Genomic DNA, 22,447 nt, shown 5'->3' on the forward strand with positions numbered 1-22,447 from the left:
ATCTGCTATGTAGTCTATGCTTGTAGGTAAATGAGTACCAAAATAAAATATTGTAATATGCGGAGGGAAAGAAAACGAGCGTAATAATTAATATATGAATATTGTTTTATGGATTATAATGTACTAATTTTTTTTTTTTAATGATTCTTTTTTGTTTTTTATTTTTTTTTTACTTTATTGAGTTTTATTAGTTTAATACCAGTTTATAAATTTGTCGTTTTTTTTGTTAAAGTAGGAGCATAAACATTAGAAAATTTTGAACAAAAATAATATTTTATATTAATTTTATGGAAAACCAAATCTCTCGGTCATAGATTTTTCTTGAATTTATCTTTAGTTCTTGCTTTTTTAGGTGGAGCTGGTGCAAAACTTACTTGTAGCCCATCCTCTTCTTCGTCATCTTGAGCTCTAGAACCCGATCCAAGACCAAGAGCATTCAAACGTCGTTCTCTTTCATATGCAGTTTCTTTTTCTTCTTCTTCTCCTCCGTCTCCTTCATCTTGTCGATACTTTTGTGTTCTGTCACGGCGAATATTTGTATTATTGTCTAGTATATCTTCAGTAGTATCACCCTCATCAGTTTGTGGTTGATATCTTATATTTCTACGTCTAGTTTCTTCCACAGAAGCTTCGCTACCAAAAGAGCCTTGATCATAGTCATCTGAATAATCATTAGCACGAGGACTAGTACTACTAGTTCTATCATAATCACTCTCTTCATCTTCTGAATCACTTGCTTCATCTTCTGAATCACTTTCATCTTCTTCATCATCAGATAATGGGTAAAATTCAACTCTATCGTTTTTTGAAGAATTCAAATGAGGCGGCATCTCCATTTTTTCTAAATTACGTCTTTGATCTTCATAATTTGGATCTGTAGCTGTCTTTAATGAAGTATCTTGATCATTCGAATCAGGACGTTTCAAACCTGCAACTTGTAAAGCTTTTGAAACAATTGTCTTATTAACGGTTGATATTAAATCATCTCTACCTTTCTTATGATGATTAATCTTATATCTTCTTAAAACATCACCATCAGCATTTTCAATAATCAATAAATTATCTAATTTGTAAGCAAAATATTTTGTATGTTTTTTATGTTTACTTTTTTTCTTCTTTTGCATTTCAGCATGTTTTTCTTTAATAATCTTTGGAGGAGAGATGACTCTTTTCAATTCTTCCATTCCTGATTTAATTATATTTGAGCTTCCTCTTGAATTTGTTGTTGTCAAAGAAGCACCAATTTCAGATTCTTCATCCATTGATTGGTCAGGATGCTGAACAGGAACCACTTGTATAATTTCACCTTCTTCATTTTCAATAATAATTTGATTACCATCTTCGTAACCTACGTGAGCTTTATTTTCTTGTTCAGTTAAATTTGGTTCATCATCATGTGTTAAAAATTCCTCAGATGGAGTTAAAGGTCGAATGTAATGATGTTCAGGAGGACTATTTGGATGTTGTGAATGAGGGTGTGGATGTGGTGAGTAATTAGAATTCTCCACAACAAAAGTTGGTAAATTTTTATTATGTCTTTGTCTTAACTGTTTAGAACTACACGTTGAAGCAGTATTCCCAATGGATGAAGATGTAGCAGCAGATGACGATGATGTAACGTTATGTTTTTCACTATATTGGTTTGATCCAGTAGTACCTGTTTCTGGAGTTTCTTCTAAATGAATACTTGGAGTAATACTACCTTGATAAGTACTTGGTCTTTTATGACGGTGATTATGATGAGTTGCTTGTCTATCTGATTCGTCGTCAGTAGTATAATTCAGAGTTGGATATTGTTCATATTCTTCAGAAAGAACACCTGATTCCTTTTCATTTCTTGATTCTAATGCTGCATCTATTTCAGACCTACTAATATCATCTAGAATGGAATTTCTTCTTGTACCACCCAATGAGAAAGTACCAGCCATAGCTTCTTTTTCTAATTGTAAACGTTCCCTTCCTAAATCATTCAATTCATCATCGTAATCCTTTTTATGACGATTATGACCACTACCATTCGTTAAGCTAATATTAAAATGAGAACTTGGACGAGCGTTTCTAAAGAATTCTTTTCTTTTTCTTTTTCGAGCCTTTTTCTTTTTATCCTTTCTTCTCTTTTCAAAATCTTCTGTTCTTCTCATCCCACCAGCATGTCTAAATGGTACACCACTAGTCTCTACTGTACTATGTCTCGAAATATCACCTAAAGTGGAATTATTCATGGAATTTTCATTATCTATGTCATAATCTGAGTCGTCTTCAGGTAAAATGCTATGAAGTTCTAAACCTGAAGAAATAGGAGCATCAGTATCTACACGATGTAAAGAAAACGATCTACCATTTTTATCCAATGAAGGTAATCTTTGTAACCAAGAAGATTTTGTATTTCCGAAAGTCGTATGAGTTGAAAAAGTCTTTGTTAGTGTTATTGTGTTTAAATGTCTACCTAAGGTAACCACAGCAACAGATGAACCATGAACTATAATAGACGTTATAATGAAAAATGATACTACTGGCCAAATGATAGAAATTAATCTCCAATGCTTTGTACCTACATCTGGTAAATCTCTTAAATTTAGATCTTCATTATCAGCATCTATTAATAATTCTACTCTTGAAAGAATAGCAGCAAAGACTGCACCTACACCAATAGGACCGAAATGACCTACAAAGAGTGCTTCTCTCCAAGATTTGATATCTGGAATGAAAGGTTTCAATGCTAAAACAGCAGGAATTCTTCTTAAGAAAATGACAATAAATGCCAAGACAATTAATCTCCAAACACTTAACCCAATGTCAGGATTATCGAATTGTTCCCAGGGAATAATTGCACCAAAATAAATGAAATAAGCAAAATTTAATAATAAATCGATAACAGTTGAAATATTAGTCTCTTTGGTCTTTGTAGAAAACCAACCGTCCCAGGCAAATGTGGCACCTGCAGCAAATGATACTAATAAATCATCTACACCTAAGATTGAACCAAACCCAGCACAGATGAATGCCAGTACGATATAAAATGCCAAGAATGATTCACGATCAATCATATTTTGTTCCTCCGCAAATTTGATAGCTCTTTTACCTATATAGCCTATGGAAAAACCTAATATACAACCAAATAAGCATTCCCAAAGAAGTGTTACACAAATCCAATCTTTAATAATTTCACCTGCTTGACCATGATGTAAAATTAAATTCATAGAAAGATAAATGAATGGGAAAGCCATCCCATCATTACAACCTGATTCGGCAGATAATAAATTTCTTAAATGACCCGGAACCTTTTGTGCAAATTTGCCAGAGACCACCGATTGGGCTAAAATTGGATCTGTTGCTGTAATACAAGCAGAAATTAAAAGACTCGAGGAAAAATTGATCTTTGGTATAATAATCCAAATGAATAACCCAATGATTAACCATCCTACCGTCATGACTGGTACTAATAATAATGTTACTGAAAGCCAATGTTTTAACATGTATTTTCTTGGCAATTCTACAGCCACAGCAAAGATTTGTATACAAAGGACGATTCTTGTAATTTCTAGAGTGATATAATCTGAATTCCCCCAGGAGGAAGGGTCGAACCATTTCAAACAATGAGGCCCATATATTAATCCGAATATACCTGCAATGGTGGATTCACCAATGTATAATTTTTCCTTGAAAAAAAGAGAAACCAATGAAAAGATTGCTGAAAAGACACCGACACATGCGTAAGCTACATGAGATTTTGCTGGATCTAATTGACTCCATACAGCCATCGGTTATTGTAATAAATATATATATTTGTGTGTGTGTGTGTGTGAAAAGTGTATATGTATGCAATGAAAATGTGTGTTTTGAAAAAGGATGAAAGTACTAACTGCGTATTATAAAGAGAAATTGAGTAGTACAGTATTTAAAATGATATTGAACTAGTAACGTCAACATAAAACAATAGGGAAAGTATTAATTCCGAAGGTGGATTCTCGACTAGCCGTGGTTGTAAAAGTTTGAGTTTGACAATATATTTTAGCTCTTCGAAAAGTTATAAATATATCGGTAGTGATAAAAGAAAGAATGCAAATATAAAAGTCAATATGAAATGAATGAAACGATGCAATAAAACAAAGTTAAATGAATATGCAAATGAGTTTATTTGTGAATGAACGTTTCTAAAAAAACAAAATATAAAATAAAATTAAAATTAAAGACCCTGGATTGCAATAGTTACAATAACTATGTTATGTTTTCTCTTTATTGTTTTTATTCTTATGACTATAGTAACTACAGTAAAGTATTTGTAATTTAGTTAAATAGAATGATTGTCGGTTACTGTCTCCAAACTTAATTTAACTGGACACTCTTATCAGCTGGTTTTAATGGTGCCTATAATATTTGACCAATTTGATACCCGAATGTTTTCTAGTTCATTTAGTTCTTGTGTCATCATGCCAATCTTTTCTTTTCTTTCTTTTACCCATCAAAGCGTTGTTGCTTCATTCCAACTTCTGCCGCACGAGTCTCCGCCCCACTTGTGTACGGATGGAATGTGGCCAGATGAGGAAATATTATTGCGGTGCCTGTTTAGCTCCGTTTCACGGAAAATACCTTAATACCCGCGGAGTATAGAGATAGTCCCGCGGGTATTAAATTTTAGGCCCGCGGATCTAAATGGTAATCCCGCGGCTATTATTAAACTGGCGGCTATGGGAATGATAGAGTATAGACCTATTTTGTCTGTGGAGATAGCAAATAGACCCCACAACGAGTCTGTGCCAACATTGAATCAGACACGTGATGCACCACAAACTGGTATTCACATATTATTGTTTCAAGAAACATTTCAATCATATCTTGGGCTCTTAATTGAAGCCCAACTATACAAGAGATTTGAATTTTGGATTTTAGCTGATAAAATTGAAATAATTCTTTCACCGTGTCAAGAAATGGTTTAATTAAATAATCGTTGTAAATGACATCCATAGCTAATATAACGATACTGGAGCAATCCTCCTTTAATTGATATAATATTGGATATTTCGAATTAGAATTTACTAATGGTTGATTATTTTTCAATAATTGGAAAGTTTCCCAATCTAATGGTAAGGTTTCTAATTGAACTATTTGTTTCCTTTGTCTTGAATCTTGCAAGTCAACTCCTCTTTGTTCATCCTCCTCCTCCTCTTTGGTATTGAAATTTAATGATTTAGATTTACATTTTTTCATATTTAATTGTAAAATATTTTGTCTAATATTAAATTTCAATTTATTTAAAATACTATTTTGATCAGTAGCCACATAATAATCCACATGATTACTCATCACAATACTTAAAATGCCTGATATTCCAGAACCTAATTCAATAATACCTTTTTTTCCTGAATCATTTTTTTGAAACAATCCATCAAATTTCAAAACTTCATTGCCTTGTATTGCCTCACCATTTCTAATCAATTTACAAACGTCACTCTCGCCATATAATAACCAATTTAGAAAAATCAAAGTAGTACTCCATAAAACATAACCAGTGGTGGAATTTTTATTGTTATCATTAGATGAACCTAATGAACTTAATGATTGCTCAATGACAAAATTATAGATCTCACTACGCACTTTCTTTTTGCGCTTTTTTTTTTCAACTTTCGTGTCTTGTATATCAACCTCTATAACATTTTGTGTCTTGTCATGAATACCCAAATCTTGCTTTATTCCTTCAATGTTACCATTTAATTGACTATACCTTTCAAAAAGATGTTCATAGATATTCTCTTCATCAAGAGCAAAAAGTTTCTCATTCATTCTTGGTTACATTCTCTAGCATACCAGAATGAAATCGTTAGATAGCTGCCCTTGGTCATCGTTTTTTTTTCCAGATTTTTCACATTTTTTATTTTTTTTTTTTTGGAGTTCTTGTTCGGATTTATTACTTCATTTACACATACACGCGTATTGTGTATGTATAATAAAAAAATTTCGTTATTATATATAAACTATTATATACATTTGTTATAAGAAAAATATGGGATCATATATTATTACTATTATTATTATTAGTTTTACTATTAAATCATCTTTTGAGCTAATAGGATTTCAGCAATTAAAATACCGGCACCTGCAGCGCCAATAACTGTATTATGAGATAATACAACCATTTTGAAATCCAAGACTGGATCTTCTCTGATTCTACCGACAGAAACACCATAACCAGCATCTCTGTTTCTATCTAATCTTGGTTGTGGTCTGTCATTAGCCTCTAAGACATGGATGGTTTGTTTTGGAGCTGAGAAACATTTCAATTTATAAGCATCACACTCGTATTCTCTTAAACATTTCTTTACTTGTTCCACACTTGGGGCAGGTTGGTTCTTGAATCTAAAGGAGATACATTCAGTATGACCATCTGAGACAGCTACTCTATTACATTGAGCAGAAACTTTGATTTCTTCATCTGATAATAAATCGATTTGAGTATTATCCTTAGAGACTTGACCCAAGATTTTCTTGGTTTCCCATTCCATCTTATCTTCTTCACCACTGATGAATGGGATAATGTTATCTAAGATATCAATTCCTGGAACACCTGGAGAGAACCCAGCACCGGAGATGGCTTGTAAAGTAGTAGTGGTTAATGCATCAATTGGACCAAAAGATTCCACTAATGGTTTCAAAGGAGAAACTAAACCTGCAGTAGAACAATTGGAAATACAAACAATAAACCCACCGTTGTTTTTTCTTTTTTGGTTTTCAACGATGGATAGATGTTCTGGATTGACGATTGGAACAATCAATGGGACATCATCTTCACGTCTATAATTCTTGGCATTGGAAATAACATGTAACCCATTTTCCACAAATTCTTTTTCAATAGAACCTGCATAATCGGCATCTAACCCAGAAAACACAATATCACAATCTTTGAAGTATTCAGCTTTACATTCAGTGACCATCAAATCTTGTGCAAATTCAGGCAATAGATCAGTTTGTTTCCAGTTGACAACAGAACCGTACTTCTTACCAGCAGATCTTGGAGAAGCACCCAATCTTTTCAATTCGAAATCAGGATGGTTAGCCAATAATAAAATAAACCTTTGACCAACGGAACCTGTAGCACCTAAGACACCAGCAACTTTTTTAGCACACATAACTAAGTTTGTTTGTTATTTTTTTTGTTTAATTAGTTGTTTATATATGAAAAAGAAATAAAAATACAAAAAAAATAATTAAGCCTATTTAAGCCTTTTATTTTTATTTTTGAAGTATATTAAAACAGATTTATTTGTTTATATGTATGGATGTATGTATATATGTATGTATATATATATATATACATACATAATATTAAGTTTTCTTCGGTAATACAAAAACCAATAGCAATATGGCATTTCGATGAAAAGTTGACTCACAAAATAGAGCGTTACAGGAGAGATCTTTATTTTCCGCGAAAACTCGCGATTTAGTTCCGAACGGATCGGAGTTTTTCCGTGTTCCGAGCCCGAGTTTTTCCGAACTTAACAAAAAAAAAAAAAAAAAAAAGACATTGCAAACACAGAGACTCGAACACGAGAATTTGTACATTAAAACCACGTGCTCTATTATTAAAAACGTGACCTGGAAAAAAACTAGAAAGAAAATAGAAAGAAAATAAAAAGGAAAAAAGGATAAAACGGCGTTTATAATTTGCCCTAGATAAGCCCGGAGTGGGGTTCCGTAACGGAGAAAGTGCCGTACAAAAGAGGGGCAGAATCTCCCAATCAGGAAAGTGACAGGGGAGAGGAGTTATGGGCACGGAGAAAGTAATTAAGTTTATATTCAAACATACCTATAATTGAAACTTGATTGTTAATCAATATACAAATTCGATATTAATAAGTCTTGAAAAGGATATTGTAAATAAGGGATAGAGGAAGTAATTCAAAATCAGGCCAAACGATAGGTAAGTATAATTAAGCTATATATATATATATATATATATATATATATTGAGAGAGAGAGAGAGAGAGAGAGAGAGAGAGAGAGAAAGAAAGAAAGAGAGGGACTCTATATACGTGTGTTCGTGTAAGGGATCTTTAAGACGATAATACATACATATATATTATGCATATACACATATACAAGATTGTGCTGTAAATAAGAAATATACAATAGTAATTGTGACCAATGAGTAAATTTAGTAAAAAAATTCAAAACTTGGGCATCCATGATATAAGGAATGCAGCAAGGTACGCACAGAATATGATCATTGCATATGAACCATATCAAATCGATATAAGGCAAGCCACCAACACAGATTCCTGGGGTCCAACAAAGAAACATTTGGACCAAATCCTATTGGATAGGAACAAAGTTCCCCTTCGGAAGATTGTAGATTACATAATGAAACGGCTGATGGATCACATAAACACAAGACCCAGGAACCTCTATGACCGTGCAAGGAAGGATTACGTCAATTATGGTACTGAATGGAGAGTTGTGTTTAAAAGTTTGATTGTTTTGAAATTCCTATTACTTAATGTGGATCCAGGTGAACAATTGGATGACTTGGTAGAATATCTTTTAAATCACTATGGGTTTTTCAAACATGATATTCTAGAGATTTATCAAGTTCAGAACTCTAGTGATGGTAAAGATAGTAAGCATCAAGAGGTGATTCAATTGAAATGTCAAGAAATCATTGAATTGATTAATGATGAAAAGCTATTACTACAAAAACATGACGCTAATAAGGCACAATTGGAAAGAATGCGTATTGGTGGTAGTATTGGTAACAATTTAGTGGTTAACAAGAAAAATAAGCAATTACAATTACAAGATAATTGGGATTGGAGTAGTGAGAATGAAGAGACTTCGATAGGAGGAGGAGAATTGAATGAAAATATCTTGGATATTGAAGGTGTTGCAAAATCCCCCCCCAATATGTTACCTGAAACCACCAATATTAATTTGAATTTAAATTCCAATTCCAATTCACACACACCAGTGGTTCAATGCGACGATGACAGTGACCCGGACTATTCGTTTAAGGATGTTGAAGACGACAAAGCTGCAACGCCCCTACCGACATATTTGGAGCATCACGAAGCTGCTGGACTGGAGGATAACCCATGGCGCCCACGTGGCATGTCTCTCGGCAGATCTCGTCATCAAAGTATGGTCTCTGAAATACGTCGTCAACGCCGTGAAACTTTACGTGACTCGATAGTACAAACTGAAAAACAACGTCGCGAACTTGAACATGAACGTGAAGTCTCCACGCCAAACCCGGTCACCATGGAATCCCTATCAAGTCCGTTTTCCGGTAACCCTAGCAATAATAGCCCTACTGCCCCTGCAGCCACCTCCTTCGACTCCACACCAGATTTGCTTGACTGGAGTACACCTTCTAGCCCCGTACATCCTTCTGCAAATCAAAACACAACCACCCAAACCCCTAAAGACACACAAGCTTCAGAGTTTGGTGCTTTCGAAACAACACCTGCTCTCCAGACGCCTCAAACCGCAAACACAACAACAATCATGACACCTGCCACATCTATTGTCACGTCTGCCAAGTCTTCTACTGCTCCTACAACTACTACTGCACCCACAATCGATGCATTCCAGGCACTTTTCCAAAGTTCCAAGGGGTGCACATAGTCATCGATGAGTACATGTTTGTTTTTTTCGCCACACCTTTCTAATTCATACTCGCCCCTATATTTATAATTTTTTGCACCCTTCTACATAGTCTTCAGGTACCTATATATGACCTCCATATACGCCATATAGTCTTAATTAAAATATCACACACACATCGTAATCACTCAGCCCTACATACTCGATCTACGGCCTTTTTTCAGAAAATAGACCCCGCCTCACGTCACTTCACACCGCTAAGAAAAAAGGCCGGCCAAAATTCTCCGACTGCACCCGGAAAGTATCGAACTCTCTCCAACGAAAAAACCAAAAATTAAAAATAAAAATACACACTATTTTAATTTTTTTCTCTTTTAACTTTCGGGGTGCCATGTCATCGAATCGAATGCTTGCGATCACGGCTGAGATTGAGCCGCAGAAACGTCATGGCCTGCGTCATTAATCAGCAATACTCCAGTATGCTAAAAACACATGCACCCAGATCGCTAACCCCAAGCTTCTCGATAGGATGTATATAAGCGTGCATCTTGTTTATCAGTGACAGATGGGTTTTCTTGTTCTTTGCTCGAATATTGGCACCGCCACCATGCAGAGCCCTTTCTTGTCATACAGCCAGCAACAACAACAATTGCAACACCTGCAACAGCAGCAGCAACAGCAACAGCAGCAACAAACTGTTATAGGCGTCAACCGATCTAGTCCCATCGCCATCTCTCCAGTACCCTATCATAATTATGATCATTCCTTAACCTCCCGAGAGCAATATTCCAGCTATAATAAGAATCAAACCAGTGGGAACATACCCCGTGGAAATTATAATCCAATCCCCATCGCTCACTCCCTAAACACATCGTCCACGACTACTGTATCGAGTGTTTTTTCAAGTCAAAATGCAAACACCCAAGCTCAATACGTATCGGGAATATCTTCGGATTATGACTTACAGATTAAGGAAATTGAGGATTATTATCTCTCTGACATCCTAAAGAATTCTTCCATAAAGGATACCTTGATAACGTCAACCAATAGTAAAGATATCTGGCAATACAATCCAAACTCGCTTGTTGATGAACAATCATTACCAGTATTTGTAAACACGCCTGCTAGTTCCACGTCTTTTGCTCATAATAATAATAATTCTCCGTTTGTGTCGCGTGACACAAATAATTTCTCCGCGGTGTCGCCATTATCTCCGTCGGCTTTACCTGCGTTGACGTCGGAGAATTTGAGTAATCATAATATCACCAATATAAAATCACCTGCTGTACCTAAGGGCTCCACATCGTCAAATACCAATATTAGTAATCGTAATATCAATAAACAATTATTTAAGACAGAATTATGTGAGACTTTCACTACAAAGGGTACTTGCAAATATGGGAACAAATGTCAATTTGCTCATGGATTGCATGAATTGAATTTCAAAAATATTAGTTCCAATTTCAGAACCAAACCTTGTAACAATTGGGAAAAACTAGGGTATTGTCCGTATGGGAAAAGATGCCAATTCAAGCACGGTGATAATACTGATATTAAGATATACATCAATGCTGGGAAAATAGCTAACCCTCCTGAACAAAGAAAAAAGAAAGTCAATCCAAACGTGAAAAACCTGGAGCGTATCAAATGGTAGCTTACTAAATATCTCACTACCAAAAATAAAAAGAAAAAAAAAAGGAAAAAAAAATCAAATCCACTTATTTATTATAAGCACTTATTTTTTGCTTATCTAACAACCATATTTATTTATTAACATTTACATCTATATTATTTATTCACAATTTTTTTTTCTTTAGTATTATTCTTATTCATCTTACTTATGTGTTAAATGCATTGCTTTTCTAAAGTTTATTTGCAAATCCATTATATTATATAAACATATAGATATATATATACATATATAAAGTTAAATTATCCGTCAATACATTTATATCTATTCAAAATCTCTCTATGCAGATCTTATTTCCTGTTTAGACAACCGCCCGATGTCCTCATTTGTCCTAGCGCATATTTGTCATGGACTGAGAATTCTTCAGTCCCTTTCTGGAAATTTGTCCCGGTCTGGCGGTTCTTAAACTGTTACTTCTTGTTTGATGTCTTGTGTTGGATAAACGTTTAGTAGCATCTGTAGTGCTCTCACCTTCAATTGGGTAAATACCACCACCGTATATTGTATCAGTCATCAGATCTTGACTAATACTTTCCAGATTGATTCCTTCAAGATTACGTTGGATCAAATACCGTAACGAGAAATACCAGATATTATGACGTTGGCGAGTAGTGCATGTGAATTTAACAGTACGGTCCTCAGATTTGATTATAATACTTTCAGAATATAAGCCTATTGGCATTTGGTTATGGTCCACTACAGATTCCACTCCCAATATAGGTACACATCTTGTGCGTCCATCTGATGGGTTATCAATCAATGGATTCTTATCAGACCAATATAGAGTCATTGTGTAAGGATGAATCCAAAAGTATCTTTCATGACGGGTTCTTTCATTATTACCTACTCCAAATTTGGAATAATATTTATACACATATTCACCAACAACTGTTTGTGTAATAGCAGGAATAATATTTGGTTCCGAAATGGAAGTGATGGTATTCATTGATGGGATGGAAGGAATTCCTGTGGGGCTAGAGGCTTGACCGCGTAGAGTAGTATTTTGTTTCCCATAATGACGATCTCTAAAAGTACTTAATTGAGGAGAATTAGATTGCCTTGTGGAGGGTGATGACGTTGATTGTCTTGTATGAGAACCAGAGGCTTGAGAACTTAACGACACAATAGAACTCTTGTTTGATAATATGTCATTATTTGTTGGTGTTATAGGTTTAGTGAAATCTTTTGTCTTTATCTCATCACTTTCAATTGTTTTATTTTTCTTGGACTCGTTTTCCAAAATTTTCTTCTTAATAATACCACGTTTCATACATTCTTCTTTCAATTCTTCATTAGTAACTGTCTTACGCCATTGTCTCTTACCATTCTTAATTAATTCAAAATAATAAGTGGAAGGTAGGATAACGTCTTTGGAAGGGTTTGGCTTTGAAGATTTGTTTGTAGCAATAAAGGACGATGCTGGAATACAAACCATTCCCTTCTGTGTAGCCAAATCTTGTATATCTTGTTCCTTAGAAGCTTCTTTTTCTTGGCTTATAGAATTCACTTCCAAATTATGTGAATCGGCAAGTTGTTTAATTTGATCAAAACTTAAATACAAATTAGCATTCTTGAATAGTTCATTGGTATCATTAACATTAAAGGAAATCATATTTAATTCTTCAGCTTTCTTAGATAATTCTCCAGGTGTAGAAATTATATTCGATTCTGATGTCTTTTTATTTTTCAATAAACTTTTATATTCATATTTATTAATCAATAGTAAATCCATATTTGCTGCAGCTTTAGAAACATCATCTTTGGTCCACGAATAATTATCCATTACATTAGTGGATTTAACCATTTTTTTATTAATCAATGAATTTTGAGTTCTTAATCTAGAATTACGATTTTTAGTTGGCGAAGTAACAAGTGTACGAGATCTTTCACTCATTAATGATTTTAAATCATCAGACGCATCAACAAAGTCGTTAACCTCTTCGTCTGAATTTTCGGGAATTACACTAGTAGAAGAAGTTTGAGTCAATTCCTTCAATTCAGCTTCACTAATTAATTTTCTATTAGCACCTTCTGCAAATTTAGTTAGAGTAGTCAGATCAGGGTTACGGAGTTTATTATATTCCTCTTCAGAAAGCACAAAAGAATTTTTCTCTTTGGCCATCTCAATAATATCATGAAGTGCTGGATGTAATAAAACCTCTAAATCTTCCTTAGGAATAACTTTTAAACCAATAGTACCAGCCACTCTAGATAATCTTTTTCTACTTGGATGAATAATACGATTATAGTCTTCAGCATCTAATACTTTCTTCTTATGATTCGTCTCAATAAATTCAACCATTGCAGATAAATCTGGATGGCTTAGTTTCTCATATTCTTCAAATGGTAACAATTTCATTTCACAATTTTCTGCAAAAGTGGCAATTGAAGCTAAATCAGGTTTAATAAAAGTGTCATATTCAGATATAGGAGTAACTACACTCTCGAACATATCTGCATATTCCTTTACAACAGTAATATCAGGATGTAACAATTTCTCGTACTCAGCTGCGGAAACAACCTTGCTATCAGCTTCTTCAGCAAACTTGGAGATAGCCTGCAAGTCTGGGTGAGTCAATTTCTCGTACTCAGCTGCAGAAACAACCTTGCTATAAGCTTGTTCAGCAAATTTGGAAATAGCCTGCAAGTCTGGGTGAGTCAATTTCTCGTACTCAGCCGCAGAAACAACCTTGTTGTTCATACCAGCAGCATGTTTAGCAATAGTCTCCAAATCAGGGTTCTTCATCTTGTTGTAATCTTCGTCTGACACCAACTTGTGGTTCGCAGACTTGGCGTGAGCAGTCAAAGCGGTCAAATCAGGCTTGGTCAATTTCTCGTACTCAGCTGCAGATACAACCTTGTTGTTCATACCAGCAGCATGTTTAGCAATAGTCTCCAAATCAGGGTTCTTCATCTTGTTGTAATCTTCGTCTGACACCAACTTGTGGTTCGCAGACTTGGCGTGAACAGTCAAAGCGGTCAAATCAGGCTTGGTCAATTTCTCGTACTCAGCCGCAGAAACAACCTTGCTATCAGCTTGTTCAGCAAATTTGGAGAGAGCCTGCAAGTCTGGGTGAGTCAATTTCTCGTACTCAGCCGCAGAAACAACCTTGCTATCAGCTTCTTCAGCAAACTTGGAGATAGCCTGCAAGTCTGGGTGAGTCAATTTCTCGTACTCAGCCGCAGATACAACCTTGTTGTTCATACCAGCAGCATGTTTAGCAATAGTCTCCAAATCAGGGTTCTTCATCTTGTTGTAATCTTCGTCTGACACCAACTTGTGGTTCGCAGACTTGGCGTGAACAGTCAAAGTGGTCAAATCAGGCTTGGTTAATTTCTCATACTCAGCTGCAGATACAACCTTGTTGTTCATACCAGCAGCATGTTTAGCAATAGTCTCCAAATCAGGGTTCTTCATCTTGTTGTAATCTTCGTCTGACACCAACTTGTGGTTCGCAGACTTGGCGTGAGCAGTCAAAGCGGTCAAATCAGGATTGGTCAATTTCTCGTACTCAGCCGCAGATACAACCTTGTTGTTCATACCAGCAGCATGTTTAGCAATAGTCTCCAAATCAGGGTTCTTCATCTTGTTGTAATCTTCGTCTGACACCAACTTGTGGTTCGCAGACTTGACGTGAACAGTCAAAGCGGTCAAATCAGGCTTGGTCAATTTCTCGTACTCAGCCGCAGAAACAACCTTGCTATCAGCTTGTTCAGCAAATTTGGAGATAGCCTGCAAGTCTGGGTGAGTCAATTTCTCGTACTCAGCCGCAGAAACAACCTTGCTATCAGCTTCTTCAGCAAATTTGGAGAGAGCCTGCAAGTCTGGGTGAGTCAATTTCTCGTACTCAGCTGCAGAAACAACCTTGCTATCAGCTTGTTCAGCAAATTTGGAAATAGCCTGCGAGTCTGGGTGAGTCAATTTCTCGTACTCAGTTGCAGATACAACCTTGTTGTTCATACCAGCAGCATGTTTAGCAATAGTCTCCAAATCAGGGTTCTTCATCTTGTTGTAATCTTCGTCTGACACCAACTTGTGGTTCGCAGACTTGGCGTGAGCAGTCAAAGCGGTCAAATCAGGCTTGGTCAATTTCTCGTACTCAGCCGCAGAAACAACCTTGCTATCAGCTTCTTCAGCAAACTTGGAAATAGCCTGCAAGTCTGGGTGAGTCAATTTCTCGTACTCAGCCGCAGAAACAACCTTGCTATCAGCTTCTTCAGCAAACTTGGAGATAGCCTGCAAGTCTGGGTGAATCAATTTCTCATATTCAGAATCAGTCAAAACTTTAGCATTTATGTCTTTAGCCAATTGTTTAATTTTATTGAAGTCTGGGTGTTGTAGATTTTCGAATATTTTTTTTTCCATAATACATTGTCCAATAGCCTTAGCATATAAGGTTAGAGTTTCCAAATTTGGGTTTTTCAAATTTTTTATGATTGTCTCATTTTGTAATTGTTCATCTTTATTTAAAACTTTATACCCATCATTTGTTAATCTATTAATTATAACTTTGTCAGATAAAGTTGATAAAGATTTTAAAGTTTTATAATTATCTTTGGTTAAAAGAACAAAATCCCTTTTAATTAAGATATCTTTTAATTGATTGAAATTTAAATTTGTTAAATTTTCTAAACTATTATATCTTTCCTTTGGTAAAAGAATCATATCATTTAATTCCACAAATTTTTCGACTTCATTCAATGTTAACGGACAATTACTTTGAGAAAGACTTTTAATTGAAGAAGAATCCATAGAGTTAATAACTAATTCACCATTAGAATCGAATTTCAATGAATCTTGAGAAATGGAAGAAGATCTGGAAGATTTTGTTTGTGAATTAATTTGTTCATTTTGCTGTTTAAATCTTAATTTTTCAATTTCCTCTTTTAATTGAGAATTTGTATCTTGTAATTGTGTAATAATTGAATTTGAAGAAGAAGGTGGTGTATTTATACTTAATTTTTTGGAGTTTTGATTATTTAATTTAGATTGTAAAGCATCATTTTCATCATTCAAATTTGAAATTCTTTCATTCAAATTATTGATTTCGTTATTATAATTGAATTTAATTTTATTGATATCTTTTTCTAAATTATTTTTCTTTAAATTTAAATCATTTAATGATTTTATTTGATTTTCAATCGAAGAATTTTTACTATCTAATTCATCATTTAATTTCAGCATTTTCATTTTCATGGAATTATAATCTTTGTTTATTGATTTCAATTTGTTTTCCAAATCCCAATTCAGATCTTTCAATTTAATCAACTGAGTTTCATTGGAATAATAATTATCAATAATTTTTTTCTTAGAATCTACCAATTTTTCATTTTCAAAAGTAATATCATTGATACTTTTCTCATAATTAATATTATCATTTAATAATTTTCTATTTTCCAAAATTAATTTCGAATTAATTTCCATTAGAATAGACATATTATGTTGTAAATCTAAATTTGATGTATTCAAGTTGAAATCTTTCAAAAACGAAGGACTAATATCTGTGGTGTCCAATTGTGATAAAAGACTATTCAAGATAGGGTTATTGGTATTATTCTTATTGCTAGAGTGTTTGATATCATCTATCGAATCTTCAATAATTTTTTGCTTCAAAAGGTCTAATTGTGATTGGATATCTTGGTAATCATTTTTAGCATCATTGTCATCTTGACTGCTACTACTAACGGTATTTTTACTAGATTTCTTTCTAGAACCCATTATAATGAAGAATATAAGTAAGTAGGTGTAAAAGTCTCTAGAGCTTAACTACAGGTATAATATAATAAGGTGTAGGCACTTTTTAATAAATAAAAAAAGAAATAAAAGTTTGAGGGTATGTGGGTAGGAAAGTCAATCAATGTCAAATTCGAGAAACAGAAATAAAAAAATAAAATATGTATAACAATTTATAAACTAGTTAATAGCAGTGAATCTAAAAGGCAAATACAAAGAGAGAATTAGAGAATTAATATTAAAAATTATTTTAAAAAAAAAAAATATATTAAAAGCAAAATGCAACGCTCGATAAAAGGTGGAAATAGGTAGTGTACAGTAAATAGGGTATAGTTATTTGTATTGCGGCCGGTCTTTCGTCAAATATTTCATTCTTTTACATAAAGATTTACATTAAACTTAGAATCAAATGTTTTATTTTTTTATTTTTTAATTTTTTGATTATTATTATTATTATTATTTTGTTATTATTATTTCATGATGTAATTGAAAGAAATTGATGATCTTGGCCAGACAGACAGACAAGAACGCGAAAATTAACCCTACTTTTCAATAGCTCTTTACCTTTATCACGTGTACTTTTGTAACCCTATATTTTCCGGGTAATGTGTTTGGGGTCTCTCTTTTTATTTTTTTATTTTATATTTAAATTTTTTTTGGGTTTTCATATCCGAGAAATTAGCGCGAGACCGAACCGGAGATGATTTCTTAGCCCCGTGCGATGTTTCTTATTGAGCCGGGCCACATCGGGTGTAATGGGATCATTTGTTATATGGCATGAGTTATTATTATCAGTCTGTATAAAAATAAAATAAGTGTGAATGATTTTAAGGATCTTCTTTTGACAAGTAATAACCAATAATTAATCAACTAGATAGAATAAAGATTGAACTGAATTGTTTCATCATCAATCTCTAAATTATTTTAAAATCTCATAACAAAACAAGACTCGAAAGTGTAAATTATACACACATATTATACTCTTTTCCACCAAACTTATTATATAGTATATTATACTATTTTATTATAATATATTCTATTTTATTAATAACATTCTCCAATAGTCCATATTTATTTTACACTCGACTTATATTTTTTATTACTTTTTTATTTCTTATCTTTATTGATTTACTGCATCTATTTATTAAACAAACAGACCCCGCTCCCCTTATATTTATTTATTCTTTAAACAACATCAAAAATGTTATCCAGATCTGTCCGTAATTCTATTAAATCTCAATCAATCAAATCAATGAAGTTGGTCCCCACTTCTGCTAAGATATTAGTTTCTCATGAAACTATAAATGCTAATTTGAATAAAAGATGTTATTCAGTTTATAATAAGACCAATTATAATAAAAATCAAATTAAATTTACCAATGTAAGTTGTAATTTCAATTACAATTTGAAAAGATTCAATTCTACCTCAGTCAAAGTGCCTCCAATGGCTGAATCTTTAACTGAAGGTTCTTTGAAGGAATTTTCAAAATCTGTGGGTGAATATATTAAGGAAGATGAATTATTGGCTACTATTGAAACTGATAAGATCGATATAGAAGTCAATTCTCCAGTGACTGGGAAGATTGTAAAATTGAATTTCAAACCAGAAGATACTGTCACTGTAGGTGAAGAATTAGCTGTCATTGAACCAGGTGAAGCTCCTGCTGGTGGTGCTGCTCCAGCTGCTTCTGATGCTGCTCCTACACCAGCCAAGGAAGAAGCTCCTGCTCAGACTCAAGCTGCTCCTGCTCAGACTCAAGCTGCTGCTCCAGCTGCTTCAAAACCAGCTGCTCCAACTCCAAAAAAGGAAGCTCCACCTGCCATTTCCTTAGAAGAACCAGTACGTACAACTTCATTTTCCAGAAATGAAAACAAAATCAAGATGAACCGTATGAGATTAAGAATTGCAGAAAGATTAAAGGAATCTCAAAACACTGCCGCTTCATTAACTACTTTCAATGAAGTTGATATGTCTGCAGTATTAGAAATGAGAAAATTATACAAAGATGAAATTATCAAGAAGACCGGTACCAAGTTTGGTTTCATGGGTTTGTTCTCAAAGGCATCTACTTTAGCCGCTAAGGATATTCCAGGTATCAATGGTGCCATTGTTGATGATTCCATTGTTTATAGAGATTACTGTGATATTTCTATTGCTGTGGCTACACCAAAAGGTTTAGTGACTCCAGTGATACGTAATGCTGAATCATTATCTGTTTTAGAAATTGAAAACGAAATTGTTAGATTAAGTACAAAGGCAAGATCTAATAAATTGACTCTTGAAGATATGACCGGTGGTACTTTTACTATTTCTAATGGTGGTGTGTTTGGTTCTTTAATGGGTACTCCAATTATTAATACTCCACAAACTGCCGTCTTAGGTTTACATGGTGTTAAACAAAGACCAGTTACATTGCCAGATGGTAAGATTGAATCAAGACCAATGATGTATTTAGCATTGACTTATGACCATAGATTAGTTGATGGTAGAGAAGCTGTGATTTTCTTGAGAACTGTTAAAGAATTGATTGAAGATCCAAGAAAGATGTTGTTGTTTTGAGTACCTGAATGAATAAAAAAAAAAAAAGAAATTTTTTCACTCTTTTTTTCTTTAATGTACAATGATTTATATTTTATTTATCTTTTCTTTTTTTTTTGTTATTCAATTTTCCACTTACTTATTGCAAAAACATTTTTGTGAAATTTTTCTATTTATAACCTTGTTTATATTATATTGATTATTTCATCATTATATATTCCTTTTTTTATTTATTTTTCTCTCCAATTTTATGATTTATCAATTTACGAATATTAATTTTTTGGGTTTTCAATTTCACGTACTACTAATTTTTATATTTTTTATTTGCAATTGAATTTTCAAATTTATAAAAAATAAAGAAAAAAATATTAAATATTACTTTTTTAATAATTGAATCTGAATGAATTTGGTATAATTTGTAGATTTAATGATTTAAAACATTTTAATGAAATTTAGAGATATAAGAGATTAATCCATAATTTCAATAATTCAAAGGTTCATTATTGAGATATTGTTAATTTAATAAACCATTCTTAGTTTTAATATTATTTAGTATTTTCAATAGTATTTAGTTATTTCTTTAAAACATAGTTATTTCAATATATTAATTTTTTTTCTTTTTCTTTAACAAAAGTATTTTAATTAGATTTAATTACTTTAATGAATCTAACAATCCAAAGGTAATTTAACAATATATGGTTAGTTCAGCATATTATTGTTTTGTCTTTTCTTTTTTTAGATAATTTAAGATTTTTAATAAGCTGAAGGTATTTTTATGAGATATGACATATTCATTAAGTCAAAGGGTTCTAATGAGATATTATTACTTGCAACAAATAATTAATTAATTTAATAAACTAAAAATATTTGACTAGGGGTAGAGTCAATCTAACAGATTGGTTGGAATCTAAATTAAAACTCTAATGTATTTTAATAATCTAAAGGAAACTTAATAATTGAAAAGTACAGTTTGAGCAACAGATCAATTTGAATCTAAATTAACACACTAAGGATATGCTAATGAGATGTGGCTAATTCAAAAGATTAAATTACATCAAATTTAATAATTTAAAGTTGTTTTAATTAAAATTAATAGATTAATTAATGTAATAATGTATTAGATTAAATAATTTAATAGATTAATTTGAATCTAAAATATTGCATTAATTGCACATAATTAATTAATTTAATTGCACATAATTAATTAATTTAATAAACTAAAATATTTTAAGAAGATTAATTAATAAAAAAATATCATAAACTAAACGTAGTTCATTAACAAAGCTACGTAATAACCGCTATAATAATTGTATAGTAACTTTAACAAATACATCACCGTAATAATAACTTTATTAATTCATAGCCACATTAATAAACTTGTTTTTACCGGTAATAATGTGACTTCACTAAGTTTTAGTTACGTTAACATTGTATAAAACTATTTTGGCCACTTAACCAATAATAACAATTCAAGGCTAGCTCAACATATCTAGTTCAAGATTCAATACTCCACTTAATCTATCTATACAGTATATATTTTTTCTTTTTACCCTAAATAATCTTGAATAAATTGCCTAATGCTATTATACCTTTTCTTGTTTGAAATAGGCACAAATGGTGTGTGGGTCATTAAGACATAGATATTAACTCCTGGCAACTGATACAAATTAATTTTTCAGGGCCTAAGAGAAAAAAGAAATTATTGAAAAAAAATAATAAAAAAAGAAATTATTAGAAAAAAAATAATAAAAAAAGAAAGGTAGAAAACAAGGAAAAAAAACGTTAACTAGGAAAATAAAAGTATTACTGGAGAAATAGGAAAAACAAAAGTGGAGAAGTAATCCTGAAACTGTAGAGTTGTGACGTTGTGACGTTGTGACGTTGTGACGCTGTGACGTTGTGACGTTATGACGTTGTGACGTTAATTTCTTATTTTTCTTTGTGCTTGTATTTACTTTCTTTTTAGATATATATCTAATGCTTGATATAAATTTCTTTTTTAAAAGGAACAGGAAAACGTACCCAACATATCTAAGGCATAGCAGAAAAGTGTACCTATTACAAATCCTATTGCAAGTCCTATTGCAAGCTCCATTGCAAGCACCCCAATATATGCCTGTTGAATTGTAATAGATCGTAGAGGGTCTAATACTACCCAGCAATGCATATCGGAGTTATCAAGAGAGTGTAAGATTAAGAGAGCACAAGAGCATGAGAACTATCAGCATTTCCTTTTGCTTTCCATTGCCTCTTTTCTTGCCTCACAGTTTGCCTCTTGTTCTATTATTTGCTTTTTGCTAATAAAAGATTATATCATATTATATCATATCAGGGTGCAAAGCGCTAAATTAGCTGGAAAACAAGGAATTCTATAAGGCAAAGTAAATACCAAATGTATTTGCAAAAAAAAAACACATTTCTTTTATTTTTTTTATTGCCAAAAAATTAAATGCCCTTGTCAAGTTTGAATTACAAAAATTATATATTAAAACAATAAAATCTTTCAAGATACATTGCCCCTGTTCACTCAATCATGTGACGTGCAATTTTATTTTAAAATGCAGCATAAATTACAACCTATCGCCCTTGGATTAATCCCGTCAATTCCATAAATAAGGGGTAATTCAAGCGGGTAATATTCCAGCGTGTATTATATATATTTATATATATATTTTTTTAGTTTGTTTTTTACTATGGGCTTTGCTGTTGCTCTTGTATATCTTTCATCTTGTATAGCTTTGTAAGATTGTAGAATGTATGGATCCGATCTAATCTTATATGCGCGATACCGAAAGTGGGTATTGATGATTACCGGAAGGGGCAAACGTGCGTGGCATTACTTGATTGGGGCAAACGTAAACAAACGATACTTTTTGAAAAAGATTGAAGT

General features: G+C 32.9%; 7 protein-coding genes across 7 annotated transcripts; 3 read left to right on the plus strand and 4 right to left on the minus strand.

The window, feature by feature from the left end:
- Window positions 1-308: 308 nt before the first annotated feature.
- TBLA0H01180 (uncharacterized protein) lies at window positions 309-3,761 on the minus strand (the record flags this gene model as incomplete). Its single annotated transcript, XM_004181877.1, has 1 exon — window positions 309-3,761. One exon carries the CDS (start codon window positions 3,759-3,761, stop codon window positions 309-311), a length of 3,453 nt encoding a protein of 1,150 aa, XP_004181925.1.
- A 949-nt stretch (window positions 3,762-4,710) lies between these two features.
- Window positions 4,711-5,781, minus strand: RKM5 (S-adenosylmethionine-dependent methyltransferase; the record flags this gene model as incomplete). Its single annotated transcript, XM_004181878.1, has 1 exon — window positions 4,711-5,781. One exon carries the CDS (start codon window positions 5,779-5,781, stop codon window positions 4,711-4,713), a length of 1,071 nt encoding a protein of 356 aa, XP_004181926.1.
- A 263-nt stretch (window positions 5,782-6,044) lies between these two features.
- HOM2 (aspartate-semialdehyde dehydrogenase) lies at window positions 6,045-7,124 on the minus strand (the record flags this gene model as incomplete). Its single annotated transcript, XM_004181879.1, has 1 exon — window positions 6,045-7,124. One exon carries the CDS (start codon window positions 7,122-7,124, stop codon window positions 6,045-6,047), a length of 1,080 nt encoding a protein of 359 aa, XP_004181927.1.
- A 1,015-nt stretch (window positions 7,125-8,139) lies between these two features.
- On the plus strand, window positions 8,140-9,615 carry TBLA0H01210 (uncharacterized protein; the record flags this gene model as incomplete). The annotated part of the gene is made up of 1 exon (XM_004181880.1): window positions 8,140-9,615. One exon carries the CDS (start codon window positions 8,140-8,142, stop codon window positions 9,613-9,615), a length of 1,476 nt encoding a protein of 491 aa, XP_004181928.1.
- A 586-nt stretch (window positions 9,616-10,201) lies between these two features.
- On the plus strand, window positions 10,202-11,248 carry CTH1 (putative mRNA-binding protein CTH1; the record flags this gene model as incomplete). Its single annotated transcript, XM_004181881.1, has 1 exon — window positions 10,202-11,248. One exon carries the CDS (start codon window positions 10,202-10,204, stop codon window positions 11,246-11,248), a length of 1,047 nt encoding a protein of 348 aa, XP_004181929.1.
- A 367-nt stretch (window positions 11,249-11,615) lies between these two features.
- On the minus strand, window positions 11,616-17,003 carry NUM1 (Num1p; the record flags this gene model as incomplete). Its single annotated transcript, XM_004181882.1, has 1 exon — window positions 11,616-17,003. One exon carries the CDS (start codon window positions 17,001-17,003, stop codon window positions 11,616-11,618), a length of 5,388 nt encoding a protein of 1,795 aa, XP_004181930.1.
- A 1,216-nt stretch (window positions 17,004-18,219) lies between these two features.
- On the plus strand, window positions 18,220-19,578 carry KGD2 (dihydrolipoyl transsuccinylase; the record flags this gene model as incomplete). Its single annotated transcript, XM_004181883.1, has 1 exon — window positions 18,220-19,578. One exon carries the CDS (start codon window positions 18,220-18,222, stop codon window positions 19,576-19,578), a length of 1,359 nt encoding a protein of 452 aa, XP_004181931.1.
- Window positions 19,579-22,447: the final 2,869 nt, after the last annotated feature.

This window comes from Henningerozyma blattae, chromosome 8 (assembly GCF_000315915.1).
Source record: "Henningerozyma blattae CBS 6284 chromosome 8, complete genome".
In the NCBI taxonomy this organism is placed as follows: domain Eukaryota; kingdom Fungi; phylum Ascomycota; class Saccharomycetes; order Saccharomycetales; family Saccharomycetaceae; genus Henningerozyma; species Henningerozyma blattae.